The sequence below is a fragment of the Myotis lucifugus genome, unplaced genomic scaffold, assembly GCF_000147115.1.
Source record: "Myotis lucifugus unplaced genomic scaffold, Myoluc2.0 scaffold_108, whole genome shotgun sequence".
NCBI lineage: Eukaryota > Metazoa > Chordata > Mammalia > Chiroptera > Vespertilionidae > Myotis > Myotis lucifugus.
This window is the reverse complement of record NW_005871156.1, coordinates 2,067,130-2,086,352: the sequence shown is the minus strand read 5'-3', so window position 1 is coordinate 2,086,352 and position 19,223 is coordinate 2,067,130. Positions and strand designations below refer to the sequence as shown.

The following is a 19,223-nucleotide window of genomic DNA, read 5'->3' as shown; positions in this document are numbered from 1 at the left end:
TCACGCTGCTTGCCCCGCCCCCCGGCTCCTTTCCTGCTCCCGAAGGCGGGGTGCCGCAGTGCTGCTGGCCAACATTGTGGAAGGAATTTGGGGTGAGGTGCTGGGCACCTTTTTCTAGATTTGTCTTCGGCCAAGAGCTCTAATAGAAGTTGAGCGTATTGAGCTAGAAAAAATGTTACTTCCCAAAGCTTTGTTCATTTTTTTTTGCTTTTCACTGGACCTCATTCCAGGGCCCGGATTCCTACTACTCTCCCATTGATCCCGCAAAATGAGTCTCGAAAAAGCAGCTTGCCAAATTATCCATGGTGAAGGACAAGTCTTTATTTTTCCAATACATCGCTAGGAGGTACTTTTGTAAAATACAGGAAAAAATGAGCCGGTTTTCTTTCCCATCGGATCTGAACACCTGTCTGGGTGGTCATTAAAAATGTATATATGGGACGAACTGCTTCGGCTCAGTGGACAGAGCATCAGCCTGTGGACTGAAGGGTCCCAGGTTCGATTCCGGACAAGGGCACATGCTGGGTAGCAGACTCAATCCTCATAGGGGGCATGCAGGAGGCAGCTGATCAATGAGAATCTCTCATCATTGATCTCTCTCTCTCTCTCTCTCCCTCTCCCCCTTCTCTGAAATCAATAAAAATGTACTTTAATATATATATGACTGACTTGAAAAATGGGGTGAAGAAGCAAAATACAAGCCCATATTTTTATTTATTTTTGCATAATACAAATTTATTGTTACACAAATGTACGGTGTTTGAACAGAAAAAGAAAGCCCCGCTGTCGCCTAGAAAGAGAAGTTGAAGCAGCACGTGGGAAGCAGGGTGGCTCCGGGATGTCAGGTGTGTGGTTAGCGGCTCGGCTCCATGTATGTGGAGATGTCCGTTTCTTCAGGAAGCTCCGCCGCATTGACTTCAAACCGACCCTGAACCTCATTGAGGATTTTGGCATCATTGTCATGAGACACAAAAGTGATAGCCAGGCCTTTGGTGCCAAAGCGACCGGCACGGGCCACCCGGTGGAGGTAGGTGTCCGAGTCCCCAGGCATGTCATAATTGAAGACGATGTTGACTCGCTCAATGTCTATCCCTCGGCCAAACAGATCGGTGGCCACCAGGATCCGCCGCTGAAAGTCCTTGAACTGCTGATAGCGTGCTAGGCGCTCCTCCTGGGCCATGGCCCTGTGGATGGCCATGGCTGGGACGTTCTGTTGCACGAGTAGCTGGGCCAGGGCCATGCAGCGCTGCACCGACCTCACGAAGATCACCACCAACACTTGGAGTGCGGGAAACGAGTTAAGTCGGCTCGCTGAATTGCGCGTACTCCGCGGGAGCCGTCTTAAAACTCGGTTCATATAGATTTGCGGTGGAGTGCGGGAAACGTGTAAACTCGGGCCGATTGTAACTGCGTATTACCAAATATTTGTTTGTAATCCACCCTTTTGGTGGATGGAACAAAACCAAAAGACAGAGCCATCTTATATTTTGGCGGGAAATTCACCCGCACTCCAATTAAACTCTAGCACGTCCAGGAGGTCGAGGAGTTTACGGTTCTTTTCTCTCTCGTTGAGCTTGACATAGTTCTGCTGCAGCCCATGCAGCATGAGCTTGGTCTCACAAAGATAAATTGATGCGAATGAAGGAAGAGTTTTGGGATTTTTTTTCAATTACAGTTGAAATACAATATTTGGAAGAAGAATATCTAAAGTAATTTCAGCAAGCTACGAATATTCATTGTTGTTTTTCTTTTGTTTTTTTCATGAACTATGGGTTCACATTTATTGGCATTTGATAGAGTCCTGACCATGGGCAAGGAGGCAGCCAGAGGTGTGGGTAGGAAAAAAACATCGTACTCCACATACAATTCACTCTGTTAATCCATCAACCCACACCACTCCTACCCCAACTAGTAGTCCAAATAAGATAAAATAGCCCAGGAACAGGCTGTACTGCTCTCTTATCAGTCTGTTGAGCCTCAGAATTGGAGGGTGAGGAGTATTTGAAGCTCTGTCCATTTAGTTTCACAGCAATAAATAAGCAGAGGCAGGAGGCGGTGGCAAAGACACTGGCAGCCGTACATCTTGCTAGGTCTTTATAGCTGTGTCTCTGGATTTGTAGGCCACTCCTCGACTTCTCAGCTCCCTCACGATTCCTTGGGGCAGGCGACCAGTGACTGACACTGCATACACTCCAGGCTTAAAGGTACTGACTCGCTGCCACTTGGAGACCCAGCTGTCCTCTGGACTCATCATTGCAATGACTCCATCAAAGGAAGAGCTGGTGCAGTCGTACACCACCTCCCGGTTACCCTTCATCTGAAGGTATGCATCACAATTATCACAACCATCATATTCAAACTGGTCTATAGTCTTGACCAGCGAACACAACAAACAAGCCCGCAGATGCCGCGTGTCCTTGGGCACCGTCTTCAGAGCCATCCTCTCCACAGGAGCAGAAGAGCGAAATTCTCCGAATGTTCGTTTTTAACTTTTATCTAAAATGAAACAAATAATATATTATCACTATTCATTTTCAATCTTTCATCAGTTGCAAATTCCAACAATTATCCTTTCAAGTTACCCTTAAAACTAAATCATCTTTTGATGAAAGCAATGAAGTCAAGATTCTATACAGTGCTAGTGTCACAATCAAACTAATTTCATTGATTTTTTTTTGGAACATTTTCTGAACTTTATGGGAAAACCAACAGCGACGATCAACTGGCTAAAAGCGAGCCTCCCTATTCCGTCTCACTCCAGTGCCATCTCCCCTGACGCTCGCTGGCTTTAGGGTCGCCAAGGTCACAGTTCTCAGGGGCCCCAACGCTGTGTTCCGAGGGTCCACAGGAAGGCAGGTCAGGAGAGGCCCCGGGAGGAAGCACGTCTGTTCGGGGAGATGCCGGAGCACACAGAACGGGTCCCCGGGTCAGGGCACGCGGAGGTCGGCACACCGGAGGAACAGGGGTGCTCTCCCGCACAGCGCGGACCGGCGGGACCTCAGTTCTCCTCGGGCTTGTCGGCCGGCGGTCCGCAGGGCTGCAGCATCTTCTCCATCACGTTGAAGCGGACTCGAGCTTTGCTCTCGTTCTCCGCAACCGCGAAGTAGTTGAAGAGGTCGAAGTGGCCCATGTAGGAGCAGTAGGAGTGGCGGTGCTGGTTCACCAGCCATTCCCACTTGGTGGTGTCGGCGTGGCCCGTGCCGATGTACTTGGACTGCAGGTGCTCCAGCTGGCTGTGGATGGTGTAGCGGTCCGTCATCTCGCCGCTTTCCTCCTCGCTCTCAGGTCAGAGGCCTTGGCAACTGGGAACTGTCCTAGAAAGCCAAGCCAGAGAGGGACCGCTCTGCCGAACCTCCGGGCCGGCACTGGCGCGGGAGAATGACGTCTCCCAATCAAACTAATTTTAAAATATTACCAGGTGCAAGGTGGTCCTCCTGCACATGATTAGAACAGTTCACACCACATGGGACTCACTATGAACTATGAAGGCAAAAATCGTATCTTAAAATGGTACCTATATGGTCGGTCGGTCGGTGCAGGCCCTCTTCCAATTGCAGACTTCTGACTTCTTGTATTCTCACTTGGGGAATGTGGCAGGCAGCTCTCTCAGGCCTCCTTTATAAGGGCACAAATCCCATCGTGAGGGCTCCACCCCCAGGACCTAATCCCATCCCAAAGCTCCAGCTCCTAATCCCATTAGCTGGCCCAATAGGATTTCAATTTATGAATTTGGGGCATGGTGGGAGTCACAACCATTCAGACCATAGCACTCATCTTCATTTCACTGTGTACCGGAAGCCAGTCCATCCTTGCTGCTTGACACAGTCGCTGCAGGGAAGAAACATCTGCACAGCATATGTTTCAAGGGACCTGGCGTATACGGCATACTGTTCTTAATATGTTTGCTCGCCTTCTTGGCACTATGTATTTTAACCAAGGTCACCTCTCCAAGAAAGGTTGTTTCCCCAGGTAGGGATTTTTCCCTGAAGTTGGGGAGGGAATAAAACCCCTTAACTAAGTGCCAGGCGCGGGTAGTTAATCACTTTAACTATGAACAATCACACTTAAGCTACATAATCTTTACTCCCTGGAATGGAGGTAAGAAACGCCCTAACCTTTGGAATAGAGATTGACAGGATTAAAGTCAACCGGCATAAATACACATGTAATAAGGCAATCCAACACAGAGCTTGGCTAGAGATCCTGGCGAGGCTGCTGATCAACTGAACCCTGTCTCCGTGTCATTCCTGCTTCGCCGACTCCGTCCACACCTTTGGGGACCCCTGGACCTGCTGGGGCTTTCTTATTGCCCAGGGCTCTAAGGAGCGCATCATGGAGACGCCCCCTAAGCGGCAGGCCATGGGGGAGAAAGTGCTGCGCTATGAAGCTTTCATCTCTGATGTGCTGCATCGGGACCTGCAAAAGGTACTGGATCATCGTGACAAGGTATATGAGGAGCTGTCCAAATACCTTCAACTGAGAAATGTCATTGAGCATCTCCAGGAAGCTAACCGCTCAGAGTTACATATGCAGGTGGATTTGGGATGTAATTTCTTCGTTGACACAGTTGTCTCAGACACCTCACGGATCTATGTGGCCATTGGATGTGGTTTTTTCCTGGAGTTGACACTGGCAGAAGCTCTCAAGTTTATTGACCATAAGAGCAATCTCCTCACAGAGCTCAGCGACAGCCTCACCAAGGACTCGATGAATATCAAAGCCCATATCCACATGATGCTAGAGGGGCTTAGAGAACTGCAAGGCCTGCAGGATATCCCGGAGAAGACTCATCATTGACTTCTTCCCCCCTCTCCAGACATTAAGGATCCAAGTTGGTGACTGGGGGCAAGGTGGTTATCACTCTGTGTCACACTCTCCTCCTCTGGAGAAGTGAGATCATGTGGATTGGACTAAGATAAAACATTTAAGCCGGAACCGGTTTGGCTCAGTGGATGGAGCGTCCGCCTGCGGACTGAGGGGTCCCAGGTTCGATTCCGGTCGAGGGCATGTACCTGGGTTGCGGGCACATCCCCAGTAGGAGATGTGCAGGAGGCAGCTGATCGATGTTTCTCTCTCATCGATGTTTCTGGCTCTCTATCTCTCTCCCTTCCTCTCTGTAAAAAATCAATAAAATATATTTTTAAAAAAAAAGATAAAACATTTAAGCCGAAACCCGGTTTGGCTCAGTGGATGGAGCATCGGCTTGCGGACTGGGGGGTCCCGGGTTCGATTCCAGTCAAGGGCACGTACCTGGGTTGCGGGCACATCCCCAGTAGGAGATGTGCAGGAGGCAGCTGATCGATGTTTCTCTCTCATCGATGTTTCTACCTCTCTATCCTCTCCCTTCCGCTCTGTAAAAAAACAACAACAACAACAACAAAAAACAATAAAATACATTTGGAAAAAAAAAACGTGTCTTGCTTTATTCGTTTATTTAAGTTGTAGCTCAAAGGAACAATAGGCATATTACACACAGTTCCAGTGATTATACAGACATCAAACTTACTTATTTTTTTAATCCACAGATCCTGATCACATATTCCTTTTCGTATTTTAAGGAAGCCTCGCTAACCATCTATTGTCGTTATCTAAGCATAGTTAGAGGCATAAAAAAAACTGGTTAAAGTTAAATTTCTACAAATGGGAAGTACATTTGGTAGTAAATTGTGTAAGAAATGGTCTGATTGGTCCTCCAGTTTGAAACTTGAAAGAAAGTAATAGGATTGTAATTACTTTATCATCTATTAACATAATTCTGAGTATAACTGCACTACACTAATTCTTAGAAAGAAGCTGAACAGAATCCAGTTTTGGTTTGGATTTTTGTTAACTATATTTTCTGACAAAATTACTAGATATTAAATGCAGTGTGGTATCCTAAATTGGATCCAGGAATACCAAAGTGCATTATAACAAAAAATTGGTGAAATCTGAATAAAATTTGCAGCTTAGTTAATAATAATATGCAGATGTCTTAGTTTTAACAAATGTTCCATGTTAATGGAACATTAGGGAAAACTGGTGAGGGGTAGACAAGAATTCTCTGTATTATAGTTGGAATGTTTCTATAAATATAGCATTATTCCAAAATTAAAAGTTCATTTCAAAATTATTTGGTGGCATAACATTCTTCATTTACTTTAACCACACAACCACAAAGAGATTTATTTTATATATGTGAAAGGTGTAGCAGTTTTCCCAAGGGTCTCTCTTAGTCCTTTGAAATAAATCTTTCTCTTTTGAATCATCAATCTGTCCTAATTCTCTCAGATTTCCTCCTCTTTAATAATACCTGGTTTAACTCTGCCCTGTCCCCATTTGTCCATGACTTGCCATTTCCCCCATCACTTTGCTCAACTACGTAAAATACAGCATCTTTTGCAACATTTGTGATTGCACTTTGCAGTAATGCTGCGTTTTCCTCCAGGGCATTGGGAAGGAAGGTGATAGGACAGCCATGGGCAAACTACAGCCCGCGGGCCGGATCCGGCCCGTTTGAAATGAATAAAACTAAAAAAAAAAGACCGTACCCTTTTATGTAATGATGTTTACTTTGAATTTATATTAGTTCACACAAACACTCCATCCATGCTTTTGTTCTGGCCCTCCAGTCCAGTTTAAGAACCCATTGTGGCCCTCGAGTCAAAAAGTTTGCCCACCCCTGTGATAGGACCTAGAGTTAAGAAGGGAGGGATATTTGAGAGGAGACTGATTTTATACGTGGTCAGTTTTTTATAAAATGACTTGTACAACCTCAAAACGGTAGGAACACAGATAATTAATTAATGTTTGGAAGGCAGGGAACCCTGTGTCTCCACTTTCCCTACACTTTAAATTCATAAAGAACTGAGGAAATAAAACAGCTGATGAGAATTGACAGCCAATGGAAAAAAAGGCAAAAGGCCCAGGAGAGAGGTAAACAAGGGGTACAAGCTGGATTTAGAGATTGTCTTCAGTCCATGGAGAATTAGGGCATGAGACTCTCAGAAGCAAATAACAACAATAACCAAATCCCTGTCTCTGCAAGGCTATGGCTCCATAGAAGGCAGGAATTCACACAGGCAAGTGGAAATTCAACACAGGCCCACACCCAGGTATAATGCGGTCCCCCAAACAGGCTTGTGTTCGCTGTGTCTTTTGTTTGTTTGTTTTTGTTTTCAGATTATCCTAAAAGGTAAAAGCTCGCTAAGTGCTAATTCCCAAGTTGAGAACGATTGCTTTAAGAGGTAGCAGAGGAAAAGGCAGTATAGTGTAGTGGCACAAAACACAGCTATAAAATCAGAATTCCTGGCTTGTAACCCTGGCACGGAACTTAATAGCTGTGTGACCTTCTGAAAATTACTTTCCCTCTCTGTGTTTCAGTTTCCTCCTCTGTAAACGGGGGTGGAAATGGCATCTTCCTCATGGGGTGTTAGCAGGATTAAATGAGACAATCTAAGAGAGGAAGGCACTGCGGACTCCCCCTAAGTGTTCCATACTCAGCCAGTCTATGCTACGGAAGGGAAGCCGACGAAAGGGTCACAGGTCTAAGATTCCTTCCCACTGGACAGCATTCGCTTGCATTTACTTCGTTACTTTCTTCCTCAGAGGTTGAAAGGAGCTCCTGATAACACTATTTTTTGCCTTTTCCTTCTGTATTCAGCAGCCCTTTTCCTCTCCACACGTTTTCTTCTGTTTCTGTGAGGAAGTTGTGGTGTTGGCTGATAAACATGCCAATTCCTTTCTGGTTTGGTGCGATCATCTTCACATTGTCAGCTTTTAAGGTGTTTATTCAAGGAATAAAGGACAACTGGGAGTGTTTTACGAGACCGTTATGACATGCTATGCCTAGTTTGCCAGGTGAGTGAGTCCAGAGGCTGAAATGAGCTTCTTTTGCTCCTTGCTATGTGTTAGTGGCTCAATTAAACGTCCCTTAAAGCAGGGTTTCTTCTTGTTCCAGGAGTGGGTGGTTAGGAATTGTTTCGTTTGGGGATTTTGCCCCAGAGCAGGTCCTCTGAGGCTGAGGGAATTCTACGGCTCTATTTCCAAACGTGTTCCGTGGTTCCTCAGGCTCCCCCCTGCAGTCTGTGACCATGACTCCAGAACCACCAAGAAGCTGGGTCTTTTCTTTTTTCTCATTTACCTTAGGCAACATCGGTTAATAACATTATATACATTTCAGGTGTACAACTTTATGACACAACATCTGCATACTCCATTGTGTGCTCACCGACCAAAGTCTAGTCTCCTTCCGTCACCATATATATTTGAATCCTTTTATCTTCTTCCTCTTCCCCCCACCTCTGGTAACCACCACTCTGTTGTCTGTCATCTATGGGTTTGTTTTTTGCTTTTTGTTTTACATCCCACATATGAGTGAAATCATACTGTTCTGTCCTTGTCCATCTGATGTATTTCACTTAGCATGATACCCTCACGATCCATCCATATTGTTGCCAATGGTAACATTTCATCTTTTTATGGCTGAGTAGGACACCATTACATCTTTATCACCTCTTCTTTACCCAATCATCTGTCAAAGGACACTTAGAATGTTTCCATACCTTGGCTATTTGAATAGTGCTGCAATGAACATAGAGGTAGTACATACATCTTTACCAATAAGTGTTTGGGAGAAGATATCTGCAAATGATAATATATATTAAAAACTCTCCTTAGTTGACTCAGTATGGCTAGTTTTAGCAACAGGGATAGGACAACAAGACCAGGACCTGGCCTGGTTCAGTAATTCATGATTACAAAGTACTTCTGGTTCTCAAAATAAATGGGAAAATGGGTATGTTGCTAATTATGACTGTGATTCAGTAACTGGGCTAATGTTGAAGGGAGGGACGGGTTATCTGCCAGTTTCCACAAAAACAGAAAACCTCTGAGGGGCAAATCTCACACACCCCAAAACTTGGGCGTGGGGAATGAGCAGGGGGAAACTGCAGGTCAACACAAATGTTTTCAATGTATTGGGAACTTGGGGTGCCCTTGCTGGAAACTCAAGCCCCAGTAGCCCTTACCAAGCAAGTTAATTTATAGAATCATAAATTACTATGAATATTTGAAGAAGTGCTGGGTTGTGCCCTTTCCCAGAAAAAGGCGGGGACCGGACAAGCCAGGGAACTTTGAAGTTGAAAAAATTATCCAGATAAACTCAAAAACCTGTTTATGCTAAAATAAACTAAATTGTAGAAATGATTATCCTGGTAACAAACAATGTTTGTTCTTAAGGACAATGGGTTCCTAAGGACAATGACCTCTTCCTGCCTCTCTAATATCTTTTTCAGTACCTGATACATTACCATAATCCCATGTAGTTGGTGATTGGTTAGTTGATCATTAGATTCGTCCTTTTAGCGATTATACAAAGAAAAGACTAGGAAGTGTGTAAACTGGTTAGTATAAAGAAAGAAACCTGCCATCATTTTCCTCACCTTGGAAATGTTTGAGTAGAGGCATTTGAAGTAATTTGTACTATTTCAGACTTGCTGTAAGTCATGATTTTTGCTAATTAAAAAATAAATAGCTATCCATGAAGAGGGCCTCATTCTCTGATAGATCTCCTATAAAATCCCATGGAGTAAAATGCTTGCATCTAGATACCAGAGATAATGGTTTTGAAAATTCTAATTACCAAAACTGGCTCAATCTTATCAGCAAAATAATTAACTCTCCACATTCAGACACAAAGTATTTAATGCGAAAGATGAATAGGGTGTTGTGTAACTTTATTTGCTTGTTTTGCTTTGTTTTACAGAATGGGTAATGGACATTTCTCATTTTCACTAGCAAGCATCCTGCTTCTTTAATACCAAATGGGGTAGAATATCTGTTCTGGGGGTTTTAAAATTGATTTCAGGAAGGAAGGGAGAGGGAAGGAGAGATAGAAACATCAATGATGAGAGAGAATCATTGATCTGCTGCCTCCTGAATGCCCCCACTAGGGAGCAAGCCCTCAACTTGGGCATGTACCCTGACCAGGAATGGAGCCATGACCTCCGGGGTCATAGATCAACACTCAACCACTGGGCCACACTGGCCAGGCCAGAATATCTGCTTTTATATCTTATGTCAATAGCATATTTTTTCCTTTCATATCAAGTAATAAGATGGCCCTAATACTATGTTCACTACATTCCCCAAGTGCCTGTTAGTCTCCGGAGAAAAAAATCTTGACAAGATCAAGTCTTTCTCCTCTGGTAGCCTGCCCCCCACCCCAGGCTGACTCCTTGATTGCTTCCTTCTCACTCTCACTTTCCTCGGTGTCTTTGGCCATCGCTGCAATCATCTAATAGCAACTGAGAGCAGGTGGCATAAAAGTATAATGCGCAGATAAACGCAGGAGGGAATTCGATCTGTGCTCAGATCTGGCGCTTCATTTGTAAACTCCTCACCTAGATTTGGGGTTCTTAAGGACAGTGACCTCTTTCTGCCTCTCTTTTTCAGTATCTGCTACATCTCTTTTTCAGTACCTGCTACATTACTATAATCCCATCTAGTTGTTGATCCTTTTTGCTATTATGCAAAGAAAAGACTAAGACGTATGTAAACTGGTTAGTATAAAAGAGGAAACCTGGCATCATTTTCCTCACCTTGAACAAAAATAGAGTGGAAATGTTATACTAATAAAGTTGTTAGCAGGAAGAAGTACATCCATATTATGAAGGAAAAGAATATGTTTTGTTCAATAAGTACATCTAAATGTAATGTGCAAAGAACTTTAGAAAAAATTCCTAGTTCTATAATGTAATGACATTTTGATGAATTTTTTATTCTATTCCCAAATATTCTTTGAGAGTTTTCTATTATGTCGAAATTAAGAAATATAAAGGGACTTGGCCAGTTTGGCTCAGTGGATAGAGCGTCAGCCTGTGGACTGAAGGGTCCTGAGTTTGATTCCAGTCAAGGGCACATGCCCGGGTTGCAGGCTCAATCCCCAGTGGAGGGTGTTCGGGATATTACAGTGTTAGAGGTCTCAAAAATAGACTTGGTAAAGGAAGCTGCTGCTGCAGCCATACTATTTCAGATAAAGCAAGTTTTCAGACTAGGTGGTATTTACATTAAGCCCTAATGTAAACCAATCAATGAATGAACAGTATAGTTGAGCATTGAGTACCTATGTTTGCCTTTTCTCTGTTTAAATGTTTGCCTCAAACTGAATCAATTCAATTATGCTAACATTGTAGCACTTGGCCTAGATCAAGATAATGTAAGAACCAGAAAAGACAGTCAAAGATTCCAAAGACTGTGGCTTAATGAAAAGTAAACTAGTTGAGATGACCAGTCATAAGGCCACATCCCATATCTCTACATTAATTTGTAAACAGTTGGTACAGGTTGAATTGTGGCCTCCTGCCCCCTCACCCCCAAAGGATGTTGAAGTCCTAACCCTCAACGTCTGTGAAAGTGACCTTATCTGATAATAAGACTTTTTAAAGATGATCCAGCTAAGATGAGGTCAATAGGGTGGACCCTAATCCACTATGCCTGGTGTCCTTATAAAATGGGGGGAAATGGACACAGAGACAGCCAGGGGGGGAGGCAGAAATCAGAGTGCTGCACCTGAAGCCAAGGAACATGGAAGACTGCCGGAAAGTCACCAGAGGACAGGGGAGAGGACGGACCACATTCTCCCCCACAGCCTCAGAAGGAGCCAACCCCGCCAACATCTGGCTCTTGGACTTCTGGCCCCAGAAGTTGAGACAGATTTCTGTTGTTTAAGCCACCCAGTTGGTGGTACTTGGTTAGCACAGCCCTAGGAAATGAATACAATGATTTTTCTTTATGGACTACACAGGTGGCCCAAACAGGAAGTTTAGGCCTAAAACCAGTGTATGCCTGCCCACACGCAAAGATGTATCAAAAGCTGAGAACATATTATGAGCACCTAAGGGGGAAAGTACTTTATGTCGCAAGCTTTTTTTTTCAAATTAACTTTATCGAGGTATAATTTAAATACAATGAAATGTATTCTTTGTAACTGTGCGATTCAATTAGTTCTGGCAAATGTGAGACCATTCCAATCAAGCTATAAGGCATTTCTGGGAAAGTTCACTCATGTTCCTTTCCAGTCAATCTCCCTACTGGTGTCCTAGGCAACCACTACTCTTCTATCACTTGTAGATTGATAGTGGAAAGTCAAAAGTTATATGTGAAGCCCTAGCCGGTGGCTGAGTTGGTTGGAGCGTCATCCCATATACCAGAGGTTGCGAGTTCGGTTCCTGGTCAGGGCACATACCTAGGTTGCAGGCTCAATCCCTGGTCAGGGTGTGTACAGGAAGTAACTGATCAATGATTCTCTCCCACATTGATGTCTCTCTCTCTCTCTCTCTCTCTCTCTCTCTCTCTCTCTCTCTCTCTCCATTTCTCTCTAAAATCCATAAAAAGATATCCTCAGTTGAGGAAAAAAAATTATACATGTATTTTCTACTGTGGGGGACATAGCACTCCTAACCCCCGGTGTCCTTTAAGGGATAATTGTAGTTCTAGGATTCTGTTAACAATGTTGTACGATACTCTCTTATCAGCAGTGATTAGCATGAACCACAGTAAGAAACACATATTACTTTATGATCCATACTTGATGTATTACCAAGACCACAGTTTGATGAAAGAATACTTACTATTTATAAGGAACTCTGATTTACTCACTTGCTCCTTTATTTATGCAGTCTATCCTATCTAATAAAGAGGGAATATGCTAATTGACCCTCACACCATCACAAAGGTGGTCACCCACAGCCAATAGGGAGGGAATATGCTAATTGACTGTCACACCCTCAAAGATGGCAGCCACCACAGCCATAAGATGGCGGCGCTCAGTCCCCTTAGCCATTCCAGGGTGGCAGGCAGGTGGCAAGGCCAGGCCCTCCCATAGGCGGACCTGGCCTTGCTGCACGCCTACCTCTGGAGTCCCCCAGTCCCCTCAGCCCCCCAGCCACCCAGGGCCGACCCAAGGCACAGGTAACCAGGGCCGTCTGAGGTTTGCACTGCCAGCAGTGGCAGCAGCAGAAGTGTGATGGGGGCGTCACCTTCCCCTGATCGCTGGGTCACCTCCCACCCCTGAGGGCTCCTGGACTGTGAGAGGGGGCAGGCTGGGCTGAGGGACACCCCCCTCCAGTGCATGAATTTTCATGCACCAGGCCTCTAGTATTAATACGATTGTATAAAATGGTGGAGTAACATCTGTTTAGAGGACAGGAATATAGAAAACAAGAACAAACATCCAATTTGTCTTTTTTGATCTTTCTGAAAATCTAACTGAAATTCTCCAGGGCTCATTGTTTCTTTCGTGCCACAGAACAGTAGGCAGCCCACAAACCTGATATTCACGTAGAAGGTTTACTGTAGAAGAACCTTTAAGCATTTTCATCACCATTTTGTGAATAGGAAATATAATATAGATCCTATAACGTGTCCTTGGTCAAAATGCATTATCCTCAAAGTGGGTACAGAACTTCTGCCCTAAGTCTTTCCACTTAGTACTCTGCACTGCCCTCTCCTGGTGAAGTAAAGAGCACATCCAAGTAGCTCAGACTCGCAAATCCTAGGCAATTGCATGCAACCTTTGCTCAAGCAGTAAGTGGGCAGACATACATGAACTTCCATTCACCTCTGGACTGAGAAGAAAAAGGGAAATGAATAAGGAAAAAAAGAGAAGAAATCATTTGGATATGTCTAGCTTTGGTAATTCACATTAAATTAGAGTTATTCTTCATCCACCCATCTACCACTTAGGTCCTTTTTCTTTTCTTTCTTTCTTTTTGTTCTTTTTAAAAAAGAAATAAACACAAAATAGTTCATCAAAATAGCAATGACTAAGAGGTTGGGAAGAAGGAGTCCAAGTTTGATGTTGCCTTGTTTCTAACAGGATTTTTAAAAAATCCTAAACCCGAACCCTATAATTTAACCCAACTTGTCACTACCCTCTGATTAAAGCATTTTTTAAAGTAACAGATAGAAAGCTGAGATCTGCATTGAGATAAAGATGGTTAGCATAGATCAAAAAGAATTGTACGTATGTCAGATTAAGTGGCAGGATGTGGGGGAGTGGTGGGTCCCATATCCAGTTACTTTATGCACAAGTGCATTTGCTGAATGAATGCAGGTCCTCTAACCGGCTAGCCTTGCACAGACGGAAACCGGGAAATTAATGGAGGGCGATCTATAATAGCTAGAGTGTTTGTTCTGATATGGATCCAAGACCACATTTCTCCTAATTAGTAATATTGCTATAATTTTTTATAACTGCCTATCTTGCCCTGCCCAGGATAGTAAATTATTTTTGAATCTTTCATCTGACATTTCTGAAGGGGTCAGCATTATGCTGTAAGTACTCTGTATTCCGCATGCATAAACCTAGTAATTAGATATAGACAGACGATTTCCCTAACCCTATTAGAAGAAAAAATATTTCACATACCTCCCTAAAAAATTCCATTGAAGGCATTTGGGGGGCAAATGGGGCAAGTCATGTGGAATAATGTCAATATCAACGAAGTGGGACTAGTTTACTTGCGAAGTAAAGTGGAGAAGTCACACCGTGGTTCTTTTTCTGGAAGTATGAGTTACAATAGAGGAGTGCTGTAAAGACCACAGTTAAAGCCACATATTTCTTTGGGAAGCCATTCATATATTACCCTCCACAATGAAGACGTTATTGGCTAATCAAGTCAGGCTATAAATCAGAGAAGTGAAAAATCCATGTTAGGGGAATTCTATGCAGTTAACACGGGGGTCACTTCCTTAACATAGTCACAAAAACCTAAAAGTCTAGAGCTAGAAAAGACCTTCTCATTTGCCTTCACTAGGTTTAATTACCCCAGTTTAGTAATAATCGCATGAAATCACCTTTTAGCTAAAACGATTCCATACTGCATAATCCAACAGGCCAGGACTAGGGTGAGGGGATGGAGGCACTTGCTTCTGGCACAAAATTTAGGGGGGGAGGCGGGGAGAGGGGAGATATCCCAAACCTTAGTAATCAAGATAAATAATATTTTCACTTCCTCCACCCAAACCCCATCTCTGTTGATGCTGGCTTTACTTAAAATTTTGATATGTTGTTCATAAGGGATTTTTTGCATTGATTTTGATTTTTTAAAATGTCATTTATCTGGAATCCTGAAGTTCAGGGCACCCTGAGTCAAGTGCTTTCCTCACCTCACACTAGCCCTGGACCCGTAAACCCATTTCGATATTGATATAACTCCAGATTCAGAAATTCCTTACTTGCATCTAACCTGAGGTTTCTCACCCTTGGCACTACTGACATTTTGGATGCCAGATAACTTTTTGTGGTGGGGGTTCCCCTATAGGATGTTTAGCGCCCTCCCTTTCCACCCCCCACCGTCACTGCCAAATCACCCCTGGTTGGGAGCCATTGATCTAACCAAGATTTTCTTATGCTGCAAACCAGCCCATTCCTCTCGCCATGTCCTCAACAGAGATAGAAAGCAGCTTGTCATCGTTTTCTAAATAACAACCTCATGAGATTCTTTGCTTTGTAGAGTGTGTGTTTACTTCATAATCTGATTAGAGGGATGATAATCAGGTTAGCATGTCTAGACTTACCAAGGTCAAACCCCTGGCTTCTGTAAGGTTTATTCCTATCTCTTATCTGACATCTCAGTAGACCACTTGGCCATCTGATTCAGGAGCTTCTTCCAGAAGTTTAGAGATGCCTTGTAATTATAAACCTTTGGTCAAACTGTAAACTTGACTCCCTCATTGCATTAGGCCACAGAGATTAGTTACCCCGCTGACCACATTCCATTCTCTTCAAAGTGAATTTCATCTTGGAATTTATCGATAACCTTTATTTAAGCTATCATATCTTTTCCATCTCAGAAGCTAAGGCTCTAATGAGTCAGATTATATTACATAATTCAGCAATTCAACTGTCTCTGTGATCTTAGTTTTTTAAATACTACAATTTTGGGAAGCCGTTTTGCCTGTAATGAGCAGGCAAGATTTAGTAAAGTAAAAGCCAAATTCATTACAAAAATGTTAAAGCCCAGAGCTAGACTTGGAGATCAAATTCCACTTGGAAGGTGAAAATCCATGTCTGGATAGTAGTTTTGCAACATATTGAAAAGTCTCGTAATCATCCATGCAAACAGCAATATAAATTATAAATAGGTAGTCACGTAGGTGAGCTAGAAGGCATTCCCAGTGATACACAATCTGCCACCTTCACCCTCCACTCTGTTGAAGTTTGATAAAATTCTGGGTATATATGTGTTTTCTCTTCTAGGTAAGAATGATGTATGTGAGGGTCAACTTGTATTCAATATTATAGCAGCTGGGGTTGTTAGCTGCAAGCACCAGAAACTAACTGGCTGATTAAGCAGAAAAAAAGTGTTTGTTGCTGAATAATTCAACATTCTTGAGACCAGGCTAGAAAAGAGACCTTAGAAGGAAAACTGGGCAGCAGGTGGAACCCAGCCAAAAGCATACCACCTAACGCCTCTAGTGAGGGAAACACCACCACTGCCCGACCACTGAACAATGAATGCTGCAGGTTGCCCAGCAGACACAGGCACTGAGCTTTGGGAGATGCTGTTCCTGTTGCCATCACCTTGGTTCCTCTGGATTCCCCACTGGCTCTGCCTCTTTATGTCACCAGCTCCCAAGCCAAAGTCACTAGCAGGTACATCTGTTTAGTCAAGCCTGAGCCACATGCCTACTCCCTAGCTGCAAGGGAGGCTGTGACAATGTCTAGATTTTCCAGCTTCTAAAGTGGGAGACAGGCAGCTAAGGAAATGACAGCTGCCCATTACAGGTGTGATTAAGGGAGGTAATCCTATATATTAAAAGGCTAATATGCAAATTGACCAAACAGCGGAATGACTGGTCACTATGATGCGTACTGACCACCAGGGGCAGACACTCAATGCAGGAGCTGCCCCCTGGTGGTTAGTGTGCTCCCATAGGGGGAGCACTGCTCAGCCAGAAGCCGGGCTCATGGCTGGCAAGTGCAGCTGCCACGGCAGGAGCCTCTCCCACCTCTGCAGCAGCACTAAGGATGTCCAACTGACAGCTTAGGCCTGCTCCCTGCAGCCATCAGTGGGACATCCCCTGAGGGCTCCTGGACTGTGAGAGGGAACAGGCCAGGCTGAGGGACTCCCCCACCCCAGTGCATGAACTTTGTGCACCGGGCCTCTAGTAAATAATAACAGATTAAGTCTTGGGCTCTTGAGCCAGACTATCTGAACTTAAATTTATATCTATCACTATCTATATAACATTGGTCAAATTACTTAAATCCTTAATGGTTTCTATTTCCTCACCTCTAAAATAGAGGCAGTACTATTTCCTGCCTTGTGAGGATTAAATAAAAATGTCCCTGTAAAATTGCTTAGCGCATACATGGTACATAGTAAGGATCTCTGTACATCTCTATATGTGTGTATGTGTGTATACACACAAGTATTTTTAAATTAGTGTGTGTGTATGCCAACATGCAACCTTGATAGCAGAGATAGAGTTTCTCTACCCCCCTTCTCTCCCCTCCTGCCAAATACTGAGAGAGCACTTGCATATCTCAGACTGTTTATTTAGTTTAATGAAGGACAAGGCAGCTCAGTTTAACTTTGGTCTCCCTGGTTAAAGCATACGTGATCTAGCAGAACAATAGCAATGAAGAATAATTATAATTCTGCATATGCTAAAGTAGCATAAAAATGAAAGTTCAGAGAAGGATTGGATTAATTTTGTCTGGGGAGTTAGAAAAATCACGATAGAAGGAACTCAATGGGAAACATGAAGAATAGATAATAAGAAATTTCCAAAGTAGAAATTTCCAGAGGGACTTGTCTCAGGCATGACAACCTCTCAGCACAGCAGTGCGAGTGCAGGTGTGCATGGGAACCAGAAAGAGTTCCCAAGGACAAGAGTAAGGGGTTGCCCTGCTGACGTGACTCAGTGGTTGAGCATCAACCTATGAACCAGGAGGTCACGGTCCAATTCCAGGTCAGGGCACATGTTGGGGTTGTGGGCTCCATCCCAGTCTGGGGCTGTGCAGGAGGCAGCCAATCAGTGATTCTCTCTTGTCGTTGATGTTTCTCTCTCTATCCCTCTCCCTTCCTCTCTAAAATCAATAAAAAATAATTTTAAGAAAAGACCAAGGGGTTGATGGGAAGGTGGGAAAGATGAACTGGGAAAGGTGGACTGGGGCCAGATTGCCAAACCCTTTGGGGCACACCACAGTGGTGTCTTTTCATCTTCGAACACACATGCCAGTAAGACTGCTAAGAACTGACCAATGGCCCTGGCAATGTGTCACATCATCAGTATCCAAGTCTGAGGTCATTTGTTTGTGGTAAGAGTTTTAATTCCTGATGAAAAGTTAAATCCCAGGGGTTAAGGATGACTGAACAGGCACAGCTTGTCCCAGTCCTCCCTTTCGCTGGGTCTCCCTTCCCTCTTAGCCTCTATCCCAGGTGCCCAGGCCCCCAGGGGGGGTGGGGGGGGCCTCTGCCTGTGAATCGCCCCAATGCAATCCTGCCAGAGGCTCCTGGCCCTCCTAGTGCTCCCAGCTCCACATCCTGCTGGGCTTCATCCACCTACACGCCTCAGAGCCCCAATTTCTGTGTAATGGCCGAGACTGAGAATGGCGGATGCTGCTGTCCCAGCCGGCGGCCCTTCTAAGTAAGGCAGTGACCTAACAGTTGGGCTGGACTCCCCAGGCACACTATGAACTGCGACCTGCATTTCTGTTAGCTCCTAGACCTACATCTTTCCCAACCTCTCCACCCGCCCAGCCACAGTGAGAACACGTGCCTAATAAAGGCAGGAGAACCTTCAGAGCTCCCAACATAAGGATGCTTGGAGCAGGATTCCTCCAGGAAGTCTGAGATGGGAGGTTGCTCTCAGGAAACAGGCGGCTTTGGGCTGGGGCCTGAATCTGCTCTTTCCTTCTGGATGTAGGCTTTGGCCTCCTGTTCGCCAGGGCCATGACTCAGGCTTCTGAGCCCGGTGGCTCCAGCAGCCCCCTGACCCGAGATGAAGGGGTTGGCCCCTCGCTGTGGAGGGCTGTCAGCACTGTGCAGAGAGCTAGGCAGATTTCTCTGCGGTTTTGTTTCAGCCGCCAGGAGCCCAGGGGCTGTAGCCTGGGGAGAACCTGGGGGAGGGGGCGGGGGGGTTGTCAGGAATTGAGAGGAAACCCAGGGGGCCTGCGCTGCTGAGCCTGGGTGAGAGGAGGAGGCCCGGATGGGCCACGGCAGGGCTGCTGC

The 19,223-nt window shown here is 44.6% G+C and overlaps 3 protein-coding genes and 1 pseudogene across 4 annotated transcripts; 1 reads left to right on the top strand and 3 right to left on the bottom strand.

Moving 5' to 3' along the window:
* Window positions 1–776: 776 nt before the first annotated feature.
* On the bottom strand, window positions 777–2,017 carry LOC111826884 (ATP-dependent RNA helicase DDX39A-like). The gene is made up of 3 exons (XM_023757455.1): window positions 1,904–2,017; window positions 1,510–1,615; window positions 777–1,278 (listed from the first exon to the last, which is right to left on the bottom strand). The coding sequence occupies exons 1-3, from the start codon at window positions 2,015–2,017 to the stop codon at window positions 854–856; spliced, it is 645 nt and encodes a 214-aa protein (XP_023613223.1). The 3' UTR covers window positions 777–853.
* Window positions 2,008–2,476, bottom strand: LOC102421998 (transcription elongation factor SPT4-A-like). The gene has a single exon (XM_006092992.3). The coding sequence runs from the start codon at window positions 2,438–2,440 to the stop codon at window positions 2,087–2,089; it is 354 nt and encodes a 117-aa protein (XP_006093054.1). The 5' UTR covers window positions 2,441–2,476; the 3' UTR covers window positions 2,008–2,086.
* Window positions 2,477–2,946: 470 nt separating this feature from the next.
* LOC102421678 (splicing factor 3B subunit 5-like) lies at window positions 2,947–3,294 on the bottom strand. The gene has a single exon (XM_006092991.3). It carries the CDS (start codon window positions 3,257–3,259, stop codon window positions 2,999–3,001), a length of 261 nt encoding a protein of 86 aa, XP_006093053.1. The 5' UTR covers window positions 3,260–3,294; the 3' UTR covers window positions 2,947–2,998.
* Window positions 3,295–4,327: 1,033 nt separating this feature from the next.
* LOC102421386 lies at window positions 4,328–4,829 on the top strand (annotated as a pseudogene). The gene has a single exon (XR_001349101.2). The product of XR_001349101.2 is annotated as a protein UXT pseudogene (transcript).
* The last annotated feature ends 14,394 nt before the right edge of the window (window positions 4,830–19,223 follow it).